General features: G+C 50.2%; 1 protein-coding gene and 1 pseudogene across 2 annotated transcripts; both read left to right on the top strand.

Annotated features, from left to right (window-relative positions):
- The first annotated feature begins 352 nt into the window (after positions 1–352).
- On the top strand, positions 353–14,408 carry CLU (clusterin). 2 transcript variants are annotated; one of them, XM_054576004.1, is made up of 9 exons: positions 353–488; positions 4,075–4,197; positions 5,498–5,646; positions 7,750–7,920; positions 9,377–9,788; positions 10,861–10,962; positions 12,816–13,045; positions 13,728–13,903; positions 14,170–14,408. In XM_054576004.1, the coding sequence occupies exons 2-9, from the start codon at positions 4,110–4,112 to the stop codon at positions 14,177–14,179; spliced, it is 1,338 nt and encodes a 445-aa protein (XP_054431979.1). In that variant the 5' UTR covers positions 353–488; positions 4,075–4,109; the 3' UTR covers positions 14,180–14,408. The 2 variants fall into 2 exon arrangements, with proteins under 2 accessions (XP_054431979.1, XP_054431980.1); XM_054576005.1 differs by lacking the exon at positions 14,170–14,408 and having other exon boundaries at positions 13,728–13,907.
- Positions 14,409–15,312: 904 nt separating this feature from the next.
- LOC129072599 (uncharacterized) lies at positions 15,313–15,422 on the top strand (annotated as a pseudogene).
- The last annotated feature ends 6,175 nt before the right edge of the window (positions 15,423–21,597 follow it).

Here is a 21,597-nt window from a genome sequence, read left to right as displayed (position 1 = left end):
CCTCCCCATCTCGCTCTCATTATTTTTCTACTTTTCTTAAATGAAACAGGAGTGGCGTGTGTTCAGTGGGGTTGCAGAACTGTGAAGTTTGATTTGGACTGAGACGGGCAAGGAGCCCAGTGGTCGCCCTGGACCCTGAGGAACTCAGGTTCGCCCCTCCTGGGGCGCCGTCCCCCAGCTCTGAGCCCCCGGGGAGCGGTGCCCGGCACACCCCAGGGCCTGCCTTCCCTGGGGATGGCGTGGCCTTTTCGTGGTACAGCTGCGCCTCCCCGTGCCCCCCGCCGGGTGCTGCACCGGATCCCCGCACCCCCTCCCGCACCAGCTTCCAGAAAGCTCCGGGTGCATTCCCCGGCATTCTTTGGGCGTGAGTCATGCAGGTTTGCAGCCAGCCCTAAAGGGGGTGTATACGAAGCAGAGCGCTATAAATACCGGCGCTGCACGCTCACCACGCCGCGTCGCCAGGAGGAGCCCACGGGCACCACTGACCGGTGAGAGGTCCCCACCTTTCCTACCCCTCCCCACAGCCTCACCGGGACCGATGGGCGGGCGGGTGGCAGGCAGGCTAGAGAGGACGATCTCTAGTAGTCGTAGGACTGTCAGGACCGCGCTATGGATGGAGTGGAGGGAGCCTGGGAAGATAGGCAGCCCCATCACCAGGCAGCGGAGCAGGGAGCCAAATCGCTGGGGGCGGTGCTCCGGCCGGGATGGGGCTCAATAGCTGCAACCATAATTCTGTCGGTAAATAGGACAAGTGTAGTGATCCTCTTTTTTGCAAAGACGGGGAAAACTGAGACGTGGGAAACTGATGTCTATTGCCAGAGGCCCAGGCTAATCAGTGGCAGAGTCCACGGGCACATAGGGCCTTTCTGCAGCATCTTCCTTGTCAAGATACCAGCTCTCCAGTGGCAGTTGTCAGCTTGCGCGCATGAATCATCTTGTTTGCCTCCGAATTTTCTAGTTCTCTGGGGAGTGTGTTTACAGATGTTTTAAGTATATGTTGCAACCACCTAATCCTACTCTCTCTGCTTCCTGCTGCACCAGGGTACATCAGAGGGAAGTCACACAACCTCCATCAGGCGTCAGGCGTCAGACGTCTGCTTCCCCCGTTTCATTTTCATAGATGATAATCTGAGGTCTGGAGGGGGTTAGGACTTCTCCAGAGATAAACAGCAAGTAGGTGCCAGAAATGAGACTAAAACCAGAGCCTCCTGATCTTCCAGAATTTCTGGACCTAATTTAAAAACAAAACAAAACAAAACAAAACAAAAAAAAAAAAAAAGAAAAGAAAAGAAAACCAACGACAACTAGCTGATTATTATTATTATTAAAAGAGAAAGGAATCTTAAAAGGATGCCGGTGACAGGTTCATTATAATAGCGGGAAATTGCAATTTAAATGTCTAGCCTTGTGGGATAGCAAAATAGAGAATATCAGAAAATGGACTATATTATCATAAAGTGTGCTTTTAAAGAATAGTTGATATAGTGGGTGTAAAGAATCTGATTGTATGTAAATGCACAGGAAATAGAAGGAAATATACCAAAGCGGTACTATTTGCCTCTGGATGGTATGAATTACAGGTGAATTATTTCCTTTTTGGTTTAGTTTTCTACATCTGGGGAGGAAGTAGGGTACGAGCTTTAAGCCCTGCAGTTTATAAGCTGCGTGAGGGCTTGTTTAGGTTCCTGTGTCCTCCCCACGCTCCCTCTGCCAGTTTAAGCCCTCCTGAGGGGAGAGGCTGCCCAGCGGTGGTGGGAAGGGGAGGGCCTTGGCCTGGCTTCTCTAATCAGAGCAGTTGCCAGCCAGGCATCCAGGCCAGGAGCTGAGAGAGGAAGCAGATTGGTGCAAAGAGAGTGCAGGTGGCCTGGCAGCCGCTGCTCTCCTGCCGCCCTGGGACTAGCGGTGTCAGTGTCACCTGTGAGCTGGTTAGGAAAGCAGATTCTGAATCAGAATCAGCATTATAACGAAACCCGCTCCTCCCCCTTCCCTGTGCCCCTCCCCCACCCAGTGATTCATAGGCACTTCACAGTAGCAGGTCAGTTCACTAAGACAAAGCCCTGTGGTCAGGGAGGGACCGCAGGTCTGTGTGCCTGCTGCTATCCCTCTGCCCCTCTCCAGATCTGCCACCTGCTCCCACTTCCCCAAGTGATGCTGCCAATGCCCACGTTTGGTCCTACATCCAATTGTGAAGCAGTCAGAGTTCACTATGATCCTCTAAGACCCCGTGTTTACAGAACACATTCACATCTCTGAGGCCTCTGTCAACGTCTATTTTACAGACAAAGAAACTGGGGCTCAGAGCCTTAAGTGACTTGGTGTCAAGGAAAGAATACTGGACTAGGGGATTGGGAGAGCTGGGCCCTCACCCTGGAGTTGCCACAAGCTTGCTACAGGACTTGGGGAGCCCCATCCTGTGCCTGGGCTCTGCATCCCCTCTGGAGTGGAGGGGCGGAGCAGAAGACTGATCTCTTTTTTGGCTCGGAGGCCAACGGCTTCCCATGAACCCCAGGCTCTTGGTGAGAGACCCTGTACTGTCTGCTGGGTTTCCAGACTCCTCGTCCAGTGCTCTTGCCTTTGGCTGCCTTCCCTCTCCTTTCTTCAGGTCCAAATGCCCTGTCTTCTGAAGTTCTCAGAAGTTGTTTCTACCAGGGACCTCATGCAGAATGGTGTGCTTTGCTGGCTTTCTCTCTGGCATGACAAAGGCTCTGTTTGTGCTTGAGGCGTTTCAGGCCTCAGTGAGCAGCTGGGCAGAGCTTGTTAGACGGGGACCTTCTGGTGGGACTGAAATAGTGCCCTGGCTCAGCCGCCCACCCTGTCTTTGGGGAAGGTGACGATCGACTCTTCCTTCCGCGCTTCTAATCTGCTCTGTGCAGTTGGTCCCGGAACCACAACTGGGCTGCCTTACTAACTACTTTCTTGGACAGGCTTGCCTTGTTAATATTCTACCGAGCATCCAGATGGGCCTGCTGAGCTGAGAGCAGTTTTTGGATGGGCACAATTTCAGGAACTGCCCCACCTGCCGTTCTATCATGGGCAATGGGTGACTTCAGATAGCAGTTGGGGGTGGGGGAGGGGTTTCTGTTTTATGTAACAACTTCAGCTTCTGGGAAAGGGTCTATTGTGTAAGACCAGGCTGTCCCCAGGCTCAGGGCAGGCAGCCCAGACGGGTGGCAGGAACATCTTGGCAGGGCTCCCTGCTGCGGATTTGGAGGGAATGGCCATGTGAAAGGGACCTGGCAGGCACATGTCCTCCCAGAGAGATGGCTCTCGGGGAGGTATCAGAGCCTAAGTGCCCCTTCGACCCCATGTTAACCTTTTGACTTTGCCCTTCCCTCTCTGCTTCCTGAAGACAAATGTCTTTTCCTCCTGGCTCTACTCTCCATTTATACCCCCAATCCACGCAGCCTGGGGCAAGTCTCACACTAGGGGTAACAAAAGGGTTTCTTTTCCTTTGCCAACCCAAAGGGCCCGGCTGTCAGGCTCAGCCTCTGGGAACCTGTGTTAGGTGGTGCTGAGGCTCAGTGGGGAGAAGTGCTGTGACTGATAGCTGGTGCAGCTGTGGGCAGGGTTAGAGGCGCGTGGGGTGGGGGCTGAGCTCTGGGATGCAGCCGCCGCCTGATGGGGGGACGGGAGAGAGCCAGGTGAGCTATCCAAGAGAGCTGTTTCCAGAGTTTGATATGAGCAGGTATCACCAGATAGACCTCTCTCTGGATGCAGAAAGTGGGTGCACCTGCTCAAGCACATTTAGCTGTTACGGGAGGAGGAGGAGGAAGGCTTGGACCTGGGCCCAGGCTCTGACTCCAGAACTCTCATTTCTTTTGTATTAGGCTGCTGTCCTGTGGTTCATCCCTGTACCCACTGCCTCCGTTTTCTTTTGAAAGAGTCCACAGTCAAGTCTGATATTTTCTCCCAACTTCCAAGGGGATAGAAAGGCAGTGAGGCCCGCTGAGAGGCAACGGCCCACAGCAAGGCCTCTGCAGGGCTCCCGGGAAGCTGCTGCAGGCAGCAGGCTGGGCCGGAAACCAGCAGGCTGTCTAGCTGTTACCATGACAGTGTCCCGTTCTCTACAAACAGAGGCGTGCTGGGATTCCAGAATCAGAGGAGGCAAGATGAAGACGCTACTGCTGTTGGTGGGGCTGCTGATGACCTTGGAGAATGGGCTGGCCGACCCTGCAGTCTCAGAGAGAGAGCTCCAGGGTAAGTAGACGAGAGTGCCCTTCTTTGCATAGTCCCTCCCTGTTGGGGCCCCAAGGACTAAAGGCCATATTATCCTGTGCATGAAGTCGTGCTGGCTCTGCCATGCCCCTCTCTGGGCCTCTTCTCCCCAGCCACCTGGCCATGGCTCTTTGTGGCCAGCTTGGCTTCCAAGCATTCCCAGTGGGTATCAAAGCCTTTGCTGGCTGCTGGGTCTCATTTGTTGTTTCCCTTTCCAATCTGTGCAGCCCGATGCCCACACCTCCTCTGTGGAGGTGCATGAAGCCTGGACCATTTGGACCTTCATGGAGCCCTCACTTTTTGAGTTTCCATAGCATTTAGTATATGCATCTCCACTGTCCCACCCAGACACCATGCTCTGTATTCTCTGCTCATAGGGAAGGGAAATACCATTCAATATGAGGCTTGTCGTCCTCCAGACCTTTGCTGGTCGTGCCCTCCTCTGCCAGGCCTTCCCTAAAACCCATCCTCCCTCCATGCCACTCTCGCCCTACTAGCGGACCAGTCCCCTGGGTAGTAGTTAAAAACCCCAACCCTGAGATCAGACCTGGTGTGACTCTGGCCCTGCCACTCCCGTGCTGTGCAACCCTGGGCAAGTATCTCGACCTCACTGCGCTCTTTTATCCCCATTTGCGCAGTGGGGACAACTATGGTGCTAGGAGTGTTAAAATGCACGTGAGGCGTCTGGCTCTGTGCTTGGCCCTGAGGAGCATTAGGTTGTCCTTAAGCGACATCATCTTATTGCACTTGTCACATAGCGTTATATCTTGGTCACAATATTCTTGGGGAACAGTGCTATTAATTCATCTTTGTGTCTCCGTCACTGTGAATTGGAGAAAAGAAACTCAGATGTTTGGTTAAGCCGAATTCCAGAAAGACTTGTATCCAAGAGAATAATAATATTTCCTATTTTAATGCTTAAGTGGTGACTCTTTCGGGGTTTTTTTTCTCCTTGAAAATTTTCTTCTGGGACTGGGCAGGCTTGGCGTCCAGCCTGTAGGGGTGTAGTGCCACTGTCCCTCCGCTGGGGTGTGCCTGCTTCAATTGTTTGCATTTCTGAATAGCTGATGCAGGCAAGTCTCAGACTCTGGGTCCACAGTGAGCCCCGGGATGGGAACCTGTGTCAGCACATGGCTGGGGCCTGGAGGCTGCCCGCCAGGGTGTTCCCAGCCTTGACAGCCCCTGGACCCACTGCCTTTCTGACCATTCCAGCTGATTCCAGGGTTACATTGCTGGTGCCATCTCTTCCTCTCTATTCCACTTCTCTGCCCTTCTTTTGCAGAAATGTCCACTGAGGGGACTAAGTACATTAATAAGGAAATTAAAAATGCCTTCAAGGGGGTGAAACAGATAAAGAGCCTAATAGAACATACAAACGACGAGCGCAAATCACTGCTCGTCAGCTTAGAGGAAGCGAAGAAGAAGAAGGAGGTAAGGAACAGCCGGGGGCATGCACCTGCTTTGACCCTCCCTGCTAGGGGGCAGGGAGGGAGTGGTCCTGGCTCCTCTTGGGATGTCCTGCTGGGTTGCCATGTTGACCCTCTGTCTTTCCAGGGCTGGGTCACCTTAACTGGGACTACAGTTAAGAAATAGGGGCAGTTTATTTGCTTTGGAAAGCATCAAAGGGTGAGATCTTAGATTTGCTTTTGTTACAAGCCTGGCCCAGGGCCTGATATCCAGATTCACTTCAATAGATTTTTCCAAACCCTGACTACGGGCAAGTTCCAAGGCAGGCTTTGGATAGGGTCTGTCACTGGGTGGGAGGGGGATGGTGCCCTACTTTCAGAAAGTCTATCCAGTAGGGGTGATTTCTTTGGGATTAAGGCTACCACACACGGCCCCCTGTCTTTCTAAAGGTCTGGATGACTTCATAAAGGGACACCTGAGTCCAATAGTGAGCATGATGGCTCTATGCTGTACTTAATGATTCAACAAAATTAAAATGCTATAATTCAATGAACAATTTATTTTAAAAAATGAATAGTCATTTTAAGGGTATCCTCAAAACCTGCTCCCATTGCCACCCTATCCCCAAGGGAGGAGGTGCTCAGGTGGGGCCACCTGCCAATTTCATGACCCACAATGCATTGTAAAAGCATTTTCAAGGCTCTGAGAAGTTCTGCAGTAAAGAAACCTATGTCACTTCATTTAACCCAGTGTTTTCCAAATCAAAATGACTAGGGAACCCATTTTTATTTTTCCTCATAGCTTGTAGCATGATTTCACAGAAGCCACGTAAGGAGGTGCTGGCCTGGGTGTGGCTCTTAACTTTCTTTGAAACTCCGTGTCCTTCCTTGGCACCGGTAGTGGTCCTTCCCATTGTACAAGAGTCCTCAGATAGCTCTGGCTCTCAAATTTTTTATGGTTAATGTTGGAGTTTGATATTTCACAATCCAGATTTTATAATAAAGTTCATCAAGTCTGGGAAAAGACTCCATTTACTTCTTAGCTGAGGAATACGTGAACCTGAAAGAAAGGAGATGACCAGCGGACACTTGGGCATGGGCTCCGTAGGCCATGTGGTGGCTTTTCTCAAAGCAGGGAACAGAGCAGGATGGAGATCGCATAACTTGAACTCCTCCTGGTCAGATCTTCATAGTGTCTTCACAGTCTACTTCATTCTTCTTTGAAGAGCAATATGCTCATTCATCAAGATTTTAATGTACAAAAGCAGAGGAGGAAAAGTTTTCCCGTATTCCTTATACTTAAGGACAATTACACTGTTAACATGAGATCAATTTCTTGCTACTTCTTTCCCTCTATGCTTTTTTGACAAATCCTGAATTTTTAATGTGAAAAAAATGCTTACCATAATATTAAAACTTATTCAAAACATCCCTTGTAATGCTGTTCTTATCTACCCTTTGTACATACCACAATCTGCTTAACTGGCCCCCTAATTTTGGGCACCTGAATTAATTCTAATTTTGTGTTGTTTGCCATAAATACATATGGGAGCAAGTATCTTCAGGCATAAGGATTTGTTCTTTATTGCAGGAATTCCCTGGCATAGATTCTTAGAGAATTATTGGGACAGATGAAATGAGCGTGTTAGAAAGTTTGAGTAGTATGGTGCCTTTGATTTTGAAGGCTTGCCTATTCCTGCTGCGTGCCAGGGACCGTGGTTCTAATAGAAACGTAGGATTCAGGGAGCTGCAGACACTTTGGGAGATGGCCGTTAAACGCCAGGGGTTGAGCAAAGGAAGTGAGGCATAAGTGAGAGGTAAATCCTGGGGCAGAGACTTTAAGTGTGGCGTCAGAGAAGGGAATGTCCCCGTGGGCTCCGGCGGCTGGGGAGGGCTAAGGAACAGTTGGGTCTTGAAGATGAAAGGATATTCAGAGCTGAGCGGGCAGGGAATTCCAAGTGGGCAATAGAGGGAACTAATGAGCCAGAGCAGGGGTGGAAATTAGCACACTGTGCGGCGGGACGGGGGAAGGTCTGCAGGTAGTGGTGGCCGGCGCCACTGTGTGGGCTGGGGATGGGTAAAGCCTGTGACTTCTCTGTGGCTAACTCGGCTTCGCGTCCTGCTCTAGGATGCCTTATCTGACACAAAGGATACCGAAATGAAGCTGAAGGCGTCCCAGGAGGTGTGCAATGACACCATGATGGCCCTCTGGGAGGAGTGTAAGCCCTGCCTGAAACAGACCTGCATGAAGTTCTACGCGCGCGTCTGCAGAAGCGGCTCTGGGATGGTCGGCCACCAGGTGAATGGGGATGGGCTGCTGGAGTGCAGCCTGGGCTCTGAATGGGGGACGAGGAGATGCGAATGAAACATGCTTCTGTGATTCCGCACCCATTCCATTGTGTGGGAGTTCTCTGACACCAGCTGGGTGCCCTATAATTCCACTCCATTCTGACACCCCCTCTCTGGAGACAGCATCGGATCCCACAGGCGAAGGGCCCAGTTCCACAAGACGGCCCCACCCCTCCTTCATTCACTCATCACAAGCCCAGGTTATCACCTGTGTTCTGACTGTTGGGCTATAGATTGGCGATTCCAGCCACCCTCTCATTAACTAATTTGCTAAAGCAGCTCACAGAACTTAGAGAAACACTTTACTTATTAGATTGCAGGTATATCATAAAAGAAATAGCCAGATGGAAGAGACACATAGAGCACAGTATGGGAAGGGGCACGCAGTGCCCACACTCTCTCCAAGTGCGCCCCTCTCCCAAACCTCCCCGGGTTCAGCAAACTCTCTGAACCCTGTCCTTTTGAGGTTTTATGGAGGCTTCATTAACATAAGCACAATTGATGAAATCATTGGCCACTGGAGACTGAGTCAACCTCCAGCTCCCCTCCCCTCCCCAGACATCAGGGTGTGGGACTAAAAGTTTCAACCCTCTAATCATGGTTGGTTTCCCCAGCAACCAGCCTCCATCCTTCAGTGTTTCCCAAGTCACCTCATTAATATCATAAAAGACACCTTTATTGTTCTCATCACAGGAAATGCAAAGGATTTGAGGAGCTCTTTGGTAGGAAGGGTCAAAGACCGAATACATATTTCTTAGGAGTATTATAAATCACAATGTTGCAGCTTCATTTCACAGATGCACTTGATTAGTTCTGGCTGCATCTGGGCTCAGAGCGCCATTATCAGTGGGTAATGTCCGCCGTGAGTGCAGAAACAGGGAGTCATGAAAAGCACCTGGGCCAGGTATTTGCCACCTCTTAGAAGCCTCATCCAGCTGTTATTAGCAGGATTATGTAAACTGCTTCATGGTATGGTGGAAGGAATTAAGAATTTTAGTACATTAATATTGGCCCCATCCTTCCCTGTGGGCCTCGCTACTTGGGACTCGTGAATTTTGCTTCTCGCTGAAGACGTAGCCCTTGGTCCTCAGCCGAGCGGGAGTGGGGAGCACTGGTGGCTGGAGAAGACAGCAGACTAGTCTCAAGTGTCACTCTCACGGCCTCATGGGTCTCCCTAAACTGTTCTCTGTTGGGATGGGTAGAAGGGCAGAGCACTGGCTGGACAGTTCAGAAGCCAGGGAGCCAGCCCCAGCGGGGCCTTCGGTCACAGGCTCACATGCCAGGTGACTCAGAGGAGACCAAAGTGCAGTGAGGAGCGGGCCTGCCCCCAGCTCAACAAGAGGCAGGTCAGGAGGCCGGGGCCCGAGTGAGCGTCTCCTGACTCTTCCCCACTCTGCCCGTCACAGCTGGAGGAGTTCCTGAACCAGAGCTCTCCTTTCTACTTCTGGATGAACGGCGACCGCATCGACTCCCTGCTGGAGAACGACCGGCAGCAGGCCCACGTCCTGGACACCATGGAGGACAGATTCAACCAGGCCTCCCGTATCATGGATGAACTTTTCCACAACAGATTCTTCACCCGGGATCCCCTGGATTCCTACCACTTTGCGTCCTTCGGCCCATCCCCGAGGAGGCCTCTCTACCTCAATCCCAAGACCCGCTTTGCCCGAAACATAATGCGTTTCCCCATGTTTGGACCCCCGAACTTCCAGGACATGTTCCAGCCCTTTTTTGACATGATACACCAGGCTCAACAGGCCATGGACGTCCACATCCATAGACCTCTCTTCCAGTTCCCAATGGAGGATTTCACAGCAGGTGAGAAAGATGTCTCGTTCCTCCTAAGAAGGGATGGGAACTAAAAAAATTTGTGGAGAAACCCATTAGACGCTAAGAACTACTGTGGGACTTGGCATGTGTCATCTTGATTTCCCCCTAGCAGCCCTGTGAGGGTGGGATTACACCCTATTTAAGGAAGACAAAACCATGGCAGAGAGAGAAAGGAGCACATCCAAGGTTCTGCAGCTGATAGTGAGACCTGGTCAAATCTAAATATGAAGGACTTGGAGTTTTCCAGGCCCCTTCCAGCAACTGGTGGGCATCACATTGGCTCCTCCCTCTAGAGAACCAGACACCTTTCTCTCGGAACTCCAGTGGTTTTCTGTGGACGCCATGTATATATTGGCGACAGATGATATAATCTTAAAGAAGCTGTTCATGGTGGTAAACTTAGGGCCTGGTGGAGAATGAGCATACAATGTGTATATATTTTTTTAATGAATGAAGTCTAATACAAGTATGAGAAGCCAATACTTGCAGAAGCTATTTCCTTCACTGAACCAGTAGACATCGGTTGGCCAACACCATCTCCTAAGTGCTGTCATTTGACTGGCACCGGGGTTTGGCTTCAGATGGATTGCAAGCAGAGGATGGTGTTGCACGGGACCAGCACCTACTGCATATCCATAATGGGGGGAGCCCTGTGTCATAAGGAGGCTGTGAGGAGAGTCCCGTTCCTGCCTTCAAGGGGCTTGTTGACTGGCCGGGGGAGAGAAATGAGTCGGGTAAAATGCAGAACAAAATGGCTTATGATGCCAAAGAGAAGTGCAAATAAATGGTCAGGGGGGTGTGGAGGCAGGAGAGGGCCCATCAGGTGGAGACGGTGGGAGGGGAGGCCACACCCCGCGGGGGAAGCCCAGGAACCACCTCACGGTCCTTCTGCGCGGAGCCCTGAGGGCAGGCCTGTGTCTGCCGGCCAGTCTGGCCTGCCATGCCTGCAGAAGCCCCTCAAAGGGCCAGGCAGGAAGGGGTCAGGGAGAGCGGGGCACCCGGCACCGTATCGCTCTGTGTGGTCCCTCAGCATGACTCCCTCTTCCCTCGGTGTCTCCAGAAGGCGACAATCGCACTGTGTGCAAGGAGATCCGCCACAACTCTACGGGATGCCTGCGGATGAAGGACCAGTGTGCTAAGTGCCAGGAGATCTTGTCAGTGGGTGAGTCTGGGGGCCTTGGGTCCCTGGTACCGCTGTGGGGCTGCCTTTATGGGTCAGACAGATGGGAGTTCAAATTCCGGCTCTGCTGCTCTCTAGTTGTGGCCCCAGGGCAAGCCCTCTGCCTCCTTCCGCCTGGGCCCCTTATCTGTAGACAAGGGTTAGGATGCAGAGTTGTCCCTGAAGGCCGGAAGTGGTACCTACTAAGCCATCTAACACGTGTTCAACATGTTAGAAGTTGTGGGAGGGGTTGCTGTGCTTTTTTAAAAACCACCATCTTTGACTTCCCAGCTATCCTTTCCCCAAGGGCCACGCATGGCAGACATCCTCATTTTTTTCCTGCAGATGATGACATCTTAAATAGCATGTTTCGTGTTTAGCAAACACTTACCACGTGCCAGGCACCATTCTAAATACTTTGCAAATAGTTACTTATTTCCTCAGAATGACCCTGAGTCAGGCACAATTAATGTCCATTTCTTACAGAGGTAGAAACTCAGTCACAGAAAGGTTAAATATTTCCCAATATTACAGGACACCCATACAGGGAGCCAGGTCTTTGGGGTATGATTTTAACCGGTGCTTTGTGTTCTGTCCCCAGTCCACATGGTCACCAACGGTGGTCCCTTAGCCTCCCAGCAACATGGCTTTTGGTTGGGTGGTCCCCAAGGCAAAGGAAATAGTTCCCCTCAGCTTTATCATATCAGGACATTGGCTAGTTTCTTCCTACTTCAAGATAGCATCTCTAAAAGCATCTAGAACACTTCCTGACCCACAACAGTCTATGCTCAGAAAGAGTTCATTGTTTCCCTTGTAAATACTCAATCTTGTAGTTTTGCTCTTATTTAATTGGTTTGGGTTTGCCAGGGTAGGCCTTCAGAGTCTGCTTAAATATTCTAACCTTATTTCTATAATTTTAGAAGCCACTGCAGAATAAATCCAAGTGTTACAGGAGGCTGATGGATAAAAAAGTGTAGATGAGTACCTGGCCACGTCTCTTGGACCGTTCCCACGGAACACCATGGTTAGACTAGCATGAATTACATAGTATCCCACCACACAAAGCCATGCGAAGGCCAGACGGAAAGGCATGCAGTTGCCTGGGCTCAGATCGGCACCGTACTGATGGCCTCTGAGCACAGTTGACCCTTTCTTTTGTGCACTGAGGAACGCTATGGCCCCTCATTTAAGGTTCTTGCAGCCACGTCGGCAGGCACTGCCCAGGAACTCCAGGCTGGAATTTCTCAGCTTCCTCGCTGTGGAGATTTTGGACCAGATCACCCTTTGCCATGAGGGGCTGTCTTGCTCCCTGTAGGACATTTAGCAGCATTCCTGGCCTCTACCCCACCAGGGGCCAGTAGCTCCCCCTCCTGGGTGTGATAACCCGAAATGTGTTCAGACACCGCCATATACCCCCTGGGGGCCAGCACCCCTCCCCACCCCCCTGCCTGATTATTCAAGATAATGAATATCCAAAGCACTTATGTGATATCTGGTACATAGTAGGTGCCATACAAACAGTAGCAAACAGTAGCATGCCCTCTGGAAATGACTCACGGGGGCACAGGGGCGGCCAGGGTGGCCGCGGGTCTGAGCACACGGAGCGCTGAGGTCCACGCTCCTCCGCTGAAGTCAGCGCTGTGCGCCACCAGCCTCCCATGAGGTCCCTGAGCACGCTGTTTAGTTCAGCGGACACTGTTCTCTGGAAAGAGACTTTCTCCGTGAAGGAAGCCACACATTGAGTTGCATTCGTGGACTGATGACAATTTGGGCACCGGCGCCAGCCCTACTCTAGGTTCTGGCTGTGTGAACTGATTTCCATCCATGTTTCTTTTCTTGTTTCCATGTCTGGGCAGACTGTTCATCCAGTGACCCCTCCCAGAACCTGCTGCGACAGGAGCTCAACAACTCCCTGCAGCTTGCGGAGATGTTCACCAAACAGTATGATGAGCTGCTCCAGACCTACCAGCAGAACATGCTCAATGCCTCCACTCTGCTGAAACAGCTGAACGAGCAGTTCAGCTGGGTCTCCCAGCTGACTAATCTCACTCAAAATGAAGAGCCGTTCTCTCTCCAGGTCACTACGGTGAGTCTTGTCCTAAAGCCGGGGCCCCGAGACGCGGGCTGGGGGTGAAGTGGGATGAAGATATAAAGGGGGCACGTATGCTTTCCATTGAGCGCTTGTCCTGTGGCAGGAAACCTAAGTCCTTCACGTGCGTCGTTGCATGGAAGCTTCACCACCCTGAGGTACAATGCCATGACCCCGTTTTTTAGATGAGGAAAGGGAGAGGTTCAACAGCCTGCTCAAGGTCAAATACCTGGGCATTGGAGCCTGTTTGCCTGCCTGCGGACCCTGCACTCTTTCCTCAAAGTTGCCTTGCTGCTCTGTGCCTTGTGGGACAGCTCCTGGGTTAGTGCATCCTTCTCCACCAGGGATGAAAAGCTTCTCTCTAGCACTGGGAGCCTTTGTATTTTCTTTCCCTGATTCCTTTCTACCACAGCCAGGCCAGTGGCTGCCCAAAGAAAACATGGTGGCTTGGAAACCATTTCTCGTTCCATGGGGCTCCCTCTGGGCTGGTCATTTGCGGTGGCATTTACCCCTACCAAGTGTCTCTGAATTAGGGCACTTCTTTTCAGTGAGTCATACACATGTTGAGATTAGTAAAAAGCCAAGGGGTCAACGGTCCATGTTTAAGCCGGACTTTTGTTGGAAAATGAGTCCACTTCAGCCAGTGTTTCAGTCCTTCTCTTACCTTTGCTCCTTCCAGGTGGTTTCCCACAGTTCTGACTCCAGCGTTCCCTCTGGCTCCACCAAGGTTGTTCTGAAGCTCTTCGATTCTAACCCCATCACTGTGACTGTCCCAGAGGAAGTCTCCAGGAACAATCCTAAATTTATGGAGACCGTGGCAGAGAAAGCTCTGCAGGAATATCGCCAAAAGTACCGGTGAGCATGCAGACCCTCACTGCCTGTGGTCCTTCCAGGCCACACAGGTCCCTGGGAGCCAAGAAAAAGGGCCGAGTAGCCGGTCTGGGGGTGGCTGCCAGAGCCCAGAGCCCAGAACCCAGACGCGGAGCCAGGCAACCACTGGGGCTTTTCCTTTTCCTTTGGAGGATGTTCTTTCACGGTTGATAAGAATTCAAGTGTTGGTTGCTGCCTCTCAGTGAATGTGGAGCCCTCACCTTCTCCTCACCCCCACTTTTTTTTTTCAGGGAGAAGTGAAATGTGAATGTTGCTTTGCCAAGTATGGGGGTGTCTGAATCTAGTGGCCCCCACTAGCGAGAGCTCTGCATGTCACCAAGTGACCAGGCCCTGGCCTCGAGGCCCTCCGGACCCCGCCCAGCCTCTCCTCCCTCTGGATCCTGCGCGCTCTAACGCCCGCTCTTGCTGATCACGGGACGAACCTCCCTCGCATGCCACTAATTCAATAAAACTGCCTGTGTGCTCTGCAGTGTCCTCTTCTTGTGCTGGGTTTTTCCGCTTCCCGTATCCCTTCATTTTATTAAAGAAAATAGCAAAGGGGAAGAAGGGGAAAAGAAAAAGCAGTGGCTAGAATGGTATGGGGTATCATATAATTGAGAATAAAAGGAGTGTCATCATAACATTGATCCAATTCAATGATTTCCTTTTTTTATGATGAGATGTGTTCCAACAGCCAACTAAAGTAAATTTCTGAAAAATGAACATTTTCCATTCCATTATAAAACTGGTGATGTATTCTGATTGGAGTGAGGGAAATCTCCTGAAGGAATACACTGAAAATGAGTGTGAAGAATGTGTGATGGGAACACATACTGAGTATTTTAATGCACAACTGATATTTTTCTTGTGGATACTGTAGTCCCCAAAAGATGAAATGAGGCAGTTTTCATTTTAGTTCCAAGGGCTTGGAATCCCTGTGGCACCTTTTCGACTGTGGCGTTGTTTGTCCACTGTCAGTCCATGCAACCTTTATATCCTTCCCTCAACCACAGGAATTTCTCCTCTGCTTGGGTTTTTTTTGTTTGTTTGTTTTTTGTTTTTTCCCTGTTGACAAATTCACCACTCATTCTGAAATAGTTGAGCTGCAGTACCTGGTGCAGCCAGTAGGTGGCTGTGACGCACCATGGAGTTTATCTCAAAATCAAATCAGCAAGCCTTCCCATTCATGAATGCATGATCTTTGACTTCATGGGGTGGGGGGGGGGCGGTTCAAGCTCCTAACCCCCCCATCATTCAAGGGTCAACTGTATTCTCTAATTATAGAATTCTGTTCATCATATATACTGCAAGTGGAAATAAATCCGGCTGCCTCTCTCAGTGTTTTCAGTTTCATTGCCAAGGCCATGTGTAAATTAATAGCTATAATAAATTTTATCGCTTCTTGGCCTTTTGGCTAAGATCAAGTGTAGTATCTGTTCTTATCAGTTTAATAAATTTAGGTCACTAACCCTTGTCTCTCTCTTTTAAGGTTTAAGCACCTCTGCCACACAGGCAACAAACTCTAAACCTTAGGAGTTTGCCATATGCATGTCCAAAGAAAGTAGAATTTTAGTATTTCTATCAAGGAAATTCAGAGTAAAGTTAATATAGTTCACTTAACGATATACATAAATTAGGATTATGGGTTCAGAAGCCATTTGTTAAAAAGACTGTGATTGTAAACTATGTATTACATTAATGTCACACATCATGTTTCAGAAATTGTTTTGTTTTTCATTATGTTGCTAGAGTCTGCCAGTCATTATATATGCACTTGTTGTTTCTTTTTGTGCACCTTCTTTAAACTATCCTAAACTAGCACCTAAAAAGACTGAGTCCAAAGCTGACCCCAAGGTCCCCCCAGGACCTTCTCTTCATCCTCTTCCCTCCTTTGCACAGTGGCCTGGTTTGAGGATCTTTGGTTTGAGGGTCTTTGGATGCCTCTCCAGCCCTGATGGAAACTCCAACCTGAGGCTCTAGAAAGACCCAGGCAGAACCATGAGGTCACCAAAGCAAGGGGGCAAGAGATGGAAAATGAGTTCTTGGGTTCAGGTTTCTAGGATGCCCGCGGCAGAGTGGGAGCAGGCCTCAATGTTCTGAGAAAGGAGGGTTTGGCACCGGGCCGGGCGGCGGCTGCCCTGCTAGGAGGCCCGTGTTGACCCCTGACCGGCCTCTGCTGGAGAACTGTGGTAAGATAAACCCTCCGATAACTAAAGGGTGACGGCACCGGGGTTGTGCAGTGCGCAGTTTGCGTAACTGTAACCAGCAGCCACGAGCCCACCCAAGTGCTTAAACGCTTGGACTGATTGCTTCCTGTAATCCCGTTAGGTCCCCCCAGCTGTCCTCCAGGCAGGGGTCACTTTACCTTGAGTTACAAAGGCTCCAGGAGCAGCCTTCACTAGAGCAGGAAGGCCTGGTGGAAAACCCGCCCCTGGTTCCTAGGAAAGGAACCTCTGGTTGCCTCTCCTCCAGGATGAAGCCGGGGATTGGGAGAGCGGTGGGAGCCAGGAAGCTGCCCAGCGAGTGCGCGGGCGGAGCAGAACTCGCCACCGGGTGGTGGGGTTGGGGGTGACTCAAGGGACATTTGCCTCAGACTTCACACTCCCAAAGGGCCTCCAATGAGGCCTTCGACGTTCTCTCCACTGGGGTTAGAATTAGACCCGAGCACAGGGGCAAAGTGACAGGGTTGAGGGAAAATGCTCACAACGCCCTGCGGATGCACAGCGCAGACTAGGGACACCGTCAACGATGCTGTAACAACAGCACGGTGCCGGCAGGGACTGGAAGTATCGGGGGACGCTTTGTAAAGGACATGGCTGTCTAACCACTGCCCGGTACACCTGAAATTAAGACAAAATAATACTGAACATACTTGAAAACTGTACTTGAAAAGTAAATTTTAAAAAATAAAAAGGAGAGAAGAGGGCTGCTGAGGATGAAACAGTCAAGTAAACCAACAGACAAATGTAGTATTTGCCACATTGGGATCCACATCCTCTAAAAGGCAGCTTTGCCTTGGAAGTCTAATTCGGGCAAATGTATTGTAAAAAACTTGGATGTAAACATTAGTTTTCAGATGACAGTACATATACACTTGAAAAGAGTACTTCCTAAGCAAAACTTTAAAAATATGAAATTTCCAAGGTGCAAACACCTTTTTTCCACCTAAATACTTCTATTGAAATAGTAAATGTGTCAGGTAAAATGTTCAAGCAAATGGGCTTAGTGTGTAAAATGTTAAAAAGCTATGTATTTTATCATTTGTGGTTATAAGTATAATAAATTAAAACTTGTCTCAATTCAAAAAAAAAGAAAAGAAAAAGAAAACGCTCACCATATTACAGGAGCTTTGTCCCACCCCACGGGGCCCGGAGCTTGGAGCGCTGGCAGGGACCTAGGAGGGCCCGGCTGCCGAGAGTGAAGGTCCAGGCCCATCCGGGGAAACCATCATCCTGTCTGGAGGAGACCACCCGGCAGGAGCAATTTCAGCCACCAGGCCAGGCTAGACACCTCCTGCTTCATAACCTCGGAAGAGCTTGACCAGAGAGAGAGGAAGCCAGGAGGGACAGCCAAGAGAGACCCCCTCACTCCCTGGTCCAGCGCTGGCCTGGGCCCCTTTCCTACCCCACTCTGGGGACCTCAGAACAGGAGTGGGAGCGAGAGGGTACAGTTTATCCCATTCACCCCACCCCTCCCCCTCTGATGGGGAAGGGGAAGAGCTTTGAATATGAGATAGATGGTCCAAAGTCAGATGACTGTTTGTAACTGTTTTCAGGAATAAAACAATCTGCTAAAGATGTTATCAAGTGATGGGAACAGTGGTCAGAGTCACTAAACTGGTTTCAGGTTTGTGCCTCTAAAGGAGTTGAAACTCCACAATAAACAGATTCCAGGAACTCTTATTCACAATTGAGCAGGAAGTTTAGACATGAAATATACCAGGAAAGGGAATTGAGAGTGAGGTTGTAGAAATAGCAGGGACCATTTTTAGGCATGCAGCTGGTAAATGGCAAAGTCGGGACCGAACCCAGGCCTGATTCTGGGTCCATGGGGCCCTCGATGCTGCCTTGTAGGCATCCAGAGCTTCCCACACCTTGTTATTTTGTCTGGGCCCTGCCTGCACTTGCCTGGTATATTCTAGCTTTAACAGAATAGCTTGGCAAACCCAGGAGATATCAAATGTTTAGTTCTAAAGGCAACCTGAAAAGGACTTGGGTCTGCACAGCTTATTAATAGAACCGATGATTACCAAATCAGCCCGTATGATAACAGTAAGTGCCAGACCACGTGGGAGAAATTTATGAGGTTAATAATGAACTTGCTCTTTACCTCTGAGATATTCTCAACCTCTCAGTCATAATCCTCCTGGTTTATGACGTTGCTCACTGCGGGGTGGGCAACAGTAGAGTTTGCCCAGCTCCTCCGCCTGTGCCCCCCACTGAAGGCTCACTGGCGGCCAGCAGTTGCCTTCAGCCTGTTCATGTTCATGCTCATGCATATAAAGTCATAGAGATGCCCTAACAGCATCAAAGGAAGATGCTCATTCTCCAAATTCAAACCTGTGTCCCATCACTGGCTCACCTGCCCGCAGTGCACAAGGTATTAGTCTTTAAAACAATACCCTGCAGTTATCTGGGGCACAGCATAGCATTATCTAACTCTGTGTGTGAGGGCATCCTTTTGTGGATGGCAAAAAACTAAAACAAACCAAAATTCTGATAATTCTGTTTGGGAGCTTTCTGGAAATGTCTGGAACTTTCCTGATGTCTGGGAAGCCCAGCCACAAGGGGGAAAAGCCAGTGGAAACTAAGGTCAGCCAGACTCATGTATTTAGTGCTACTTTGCTCAGGCACTGCCTTGTATTGTTAGCCTTCAGTGCAGCGGTTCCTCAAGGACCCTTTGGGATTAGGGTCCTTGCAGTATTTTCCCAGTTTACACTCCTCCATCCTTGGAATAGAACCTGCCATTGACTTTTTTTTTTTTTTTAGAAACTGGAGACCTACAGGTAAGATGCTCCTCTCAGGGGACCCAGACACATCCCTGCTAAATTAGAAACCTTTTGTGGCCTTAGCTGGTGTGGCTCAGTGGATTGAGCACCAAGCATGTAAACCAAAGGGTCGCTGGTTCAATTCCCAGTGCAGGGATGTGTCTGGCAGGCCGGGTCCCCAGCAGGGGGCGCGTGAGATGCGACCATGCATTGATGTTTCTCTCCCTCTCTCTCTAAAAAGAAGTAAAATCCTTTAAAAAGAAAAGAAAGAAACCTACTGTGGCAAAAGATCTCTTTCCTTCCAGCAGCTCCCGCAGTTCCCTCTAGAGCCTCCCTCGGGATTTGCTCCCTTCTCCCCTGGCGTCTCTGGTCACTTGGTAGTTTGGGACTAGCAGCTACACACACGCAGGTGGCTGCTGTTTCTGTCTGTGTGCTTCAGCTGAGGTCGACGCAGCGGCCACCAGGGGGCGCCTCGAGTCCCTGTTCTGGGGCTGACAGCGGATGCTGTCCTTACTCCACCTACACGCCTCCCTTGATCCATCGCCTGGGCCCAGCCCGTGCAGGTGGCCAGGCTGACTTGGACAGTTCGGGGTTGGTTATGCCTATGCAGAGACACCTACAAGTGAAGTGAGAGGGCATCTGCCTTGGGTTAAATGTCCCGCATCTTTGCATTTTGGGAGGCCTCCCTTTCTACTACACACCTGTGGAGTGCAGGGGCCAGGGGGCCACCCTGAAGGGAGAAGCTGCCCACAGTTCACATTCTCTACTTGCTGAAATTTGCACATCTGCTTTCGATTTGTGATTTCTCACCCCAAATTCAACTCTGAGAGACACTCATGGCACCTCAGCCTCGATGCTGTACTCTAATTAGTTCCCCACTGGCCCGGGGTGACACCATTTCTCCTCCTTCCATCTCATTTCTTCTTAGAGGCGTCTGCCCGCCATTAGAAGTCTGTCCGGTCTGAGAGCTGCAGGCTCCAAGTCCGGCACCGTGACTTTCCAAGTCTCCTGAGTTGAGGAAACTGTTTGCCACGGGTGGCACAGCTGGCTCATGCTATCTGAGGCTTAGAAAATACAGCGGTGCGGGGAGGGGTGACCGTTGGGGTTTGGGGGGAGATGCCAGCGAGGGGGAACCCGGGACAGAGTAGCAAGAAGGCAGCTAGGAAGGAGAGAAAAAGGGATGCCAATTTGTAGGCTCAGTCCACACCATTCAATATCAAAAGGATTCTGCAATGAGAATGTTTTTGGAAATGGTGACCTTCCTGCATCAAAGGACCCCAAATCAAAGGAAGGGTAAATGACATTCATCAAAACCCTGACCCAGAAAGGGCCTCTGGGTTCTCTGGTAATCAGAAAGCCTATTTCCAGAACATCCTTTTGCCTCCGAATTCCAGGAGTTGAAGTTTTACTAAGCTTCAAGGTTTCAGACTTAAGTCATGGCAGTGTGTTCCTTACTGTCTGTACTTCTCCCACTGGGGCAGATGTGAGGTGACAGGGACCACAGAACAAACAGGGCACTTCTTCCTAGAGCAGAGATGTCATTTCAAGATTTTGAAAATAAAACCCTACTCAGAAGTTTAAACTCAATTACATAATGGAATATAATGCAAAATTCAGAGATTTTAAAAGTTAAAACCAAGCTATCGAAAATTCAGGGTTGTGAGATAGTCTCCGGTTGAAAAGTTTGAAGACACTGCCTTTCCTAACTTGCTGTGTGACGCTGGATACGTTTCTGCACCCCTCTGGGCCTTGGTTTCCTCCTCTGCAGAACATGGGAGGGATTCTGACTCCACAGTTTCCAAAGCCTCAGGGCTTAGCCTGCTTGCTTATCTTTGCATTAACTTCACCAACCCATCTCTGCCCTTACGTGACAGTCAGGGTCTTCCGGAGAAATAGAGCCAATGTATCTATGGATACTAGGTTTCCTTCAAGGAGCGGCTCATATGACTCCCCAAGTCTGAAACTTGTAGGGCAGACCCACAGGCTGGGAACTCAGTCACGAGCTTTTGAAGGAGAGTTTGTTCTTCTCCCAGAAAGCTCAATTTTTGCTTTTAAGGGCTCTCATCTGATTGAATGAGGCCCACCTACACGACCAAGGGTAATGCCTTTTACTTGAAGTCAGATGATGGTAGGTGCTAACCACATCTACAAAATGCCTACACTCGCGTTTGATGGAAGAGCTCATCTCTGCAGTCTAGCAAGTTATCCCGGGAAGCGAATGCCACCCCCGCGGTGGTGAGCCGGGCTGGTTCCGCGGAGCCGTGGCCCGAGCAGGGCTCAGAGGACGCTGCGCGTAATTTCATGAGGTGCTCTCACCCTCTTGAAATTCTTGTTTTGCACTGGCCCTGCAAACCACAGAGATGGTTCTGCTGATGGGTTAGTTCTTGCTCTCACAGCCGTGGACCTGCGTCTCCTGGCCGAGCCGGCTTCCGTCTCGTGCCGGTGGGCCGGCCAGGTCTTTACGCTGTGCCGTTTCCCTGACACATCATTAGATTCTCCCTGGCATCTGTTTAAAGTCCTATACACATCAGTCTCGTTTCCCTGAACTACAATATAAATGTATCTGTTTGTGTGGGAGTAAAAAATACATGACATTTTATCATTTTAACCATTTTTCAGTGTACAGTTCAGGGGCATTAAGTACATTGACCATCACCACTGTCCAGAGATTTTTCATCTGCCCCAAGTGAAA

Source organism: Pteronotus mesoamericanus, unplaced genomic scaffold, assembly GCF_021234165.1.
Source record: "Pteronotus mesoamericanus isolate MK-2021 breed Mesoamerican mustached bat unplaced genomic scaffold, CSHL_Meso_final contig_32, whole genome shotgun sequence".
Classification (NCBI taxonomy): domain Eukaryota; kingdom Metazoa; phylum Chordata; class Mammalia; order Chiroptera; family Mormoopidae; genus Pteronotus; species Pteronotus mesoamericanus.
This window is presented reverse-complemented; position numbering and strand designations above follow the sequence as displayed.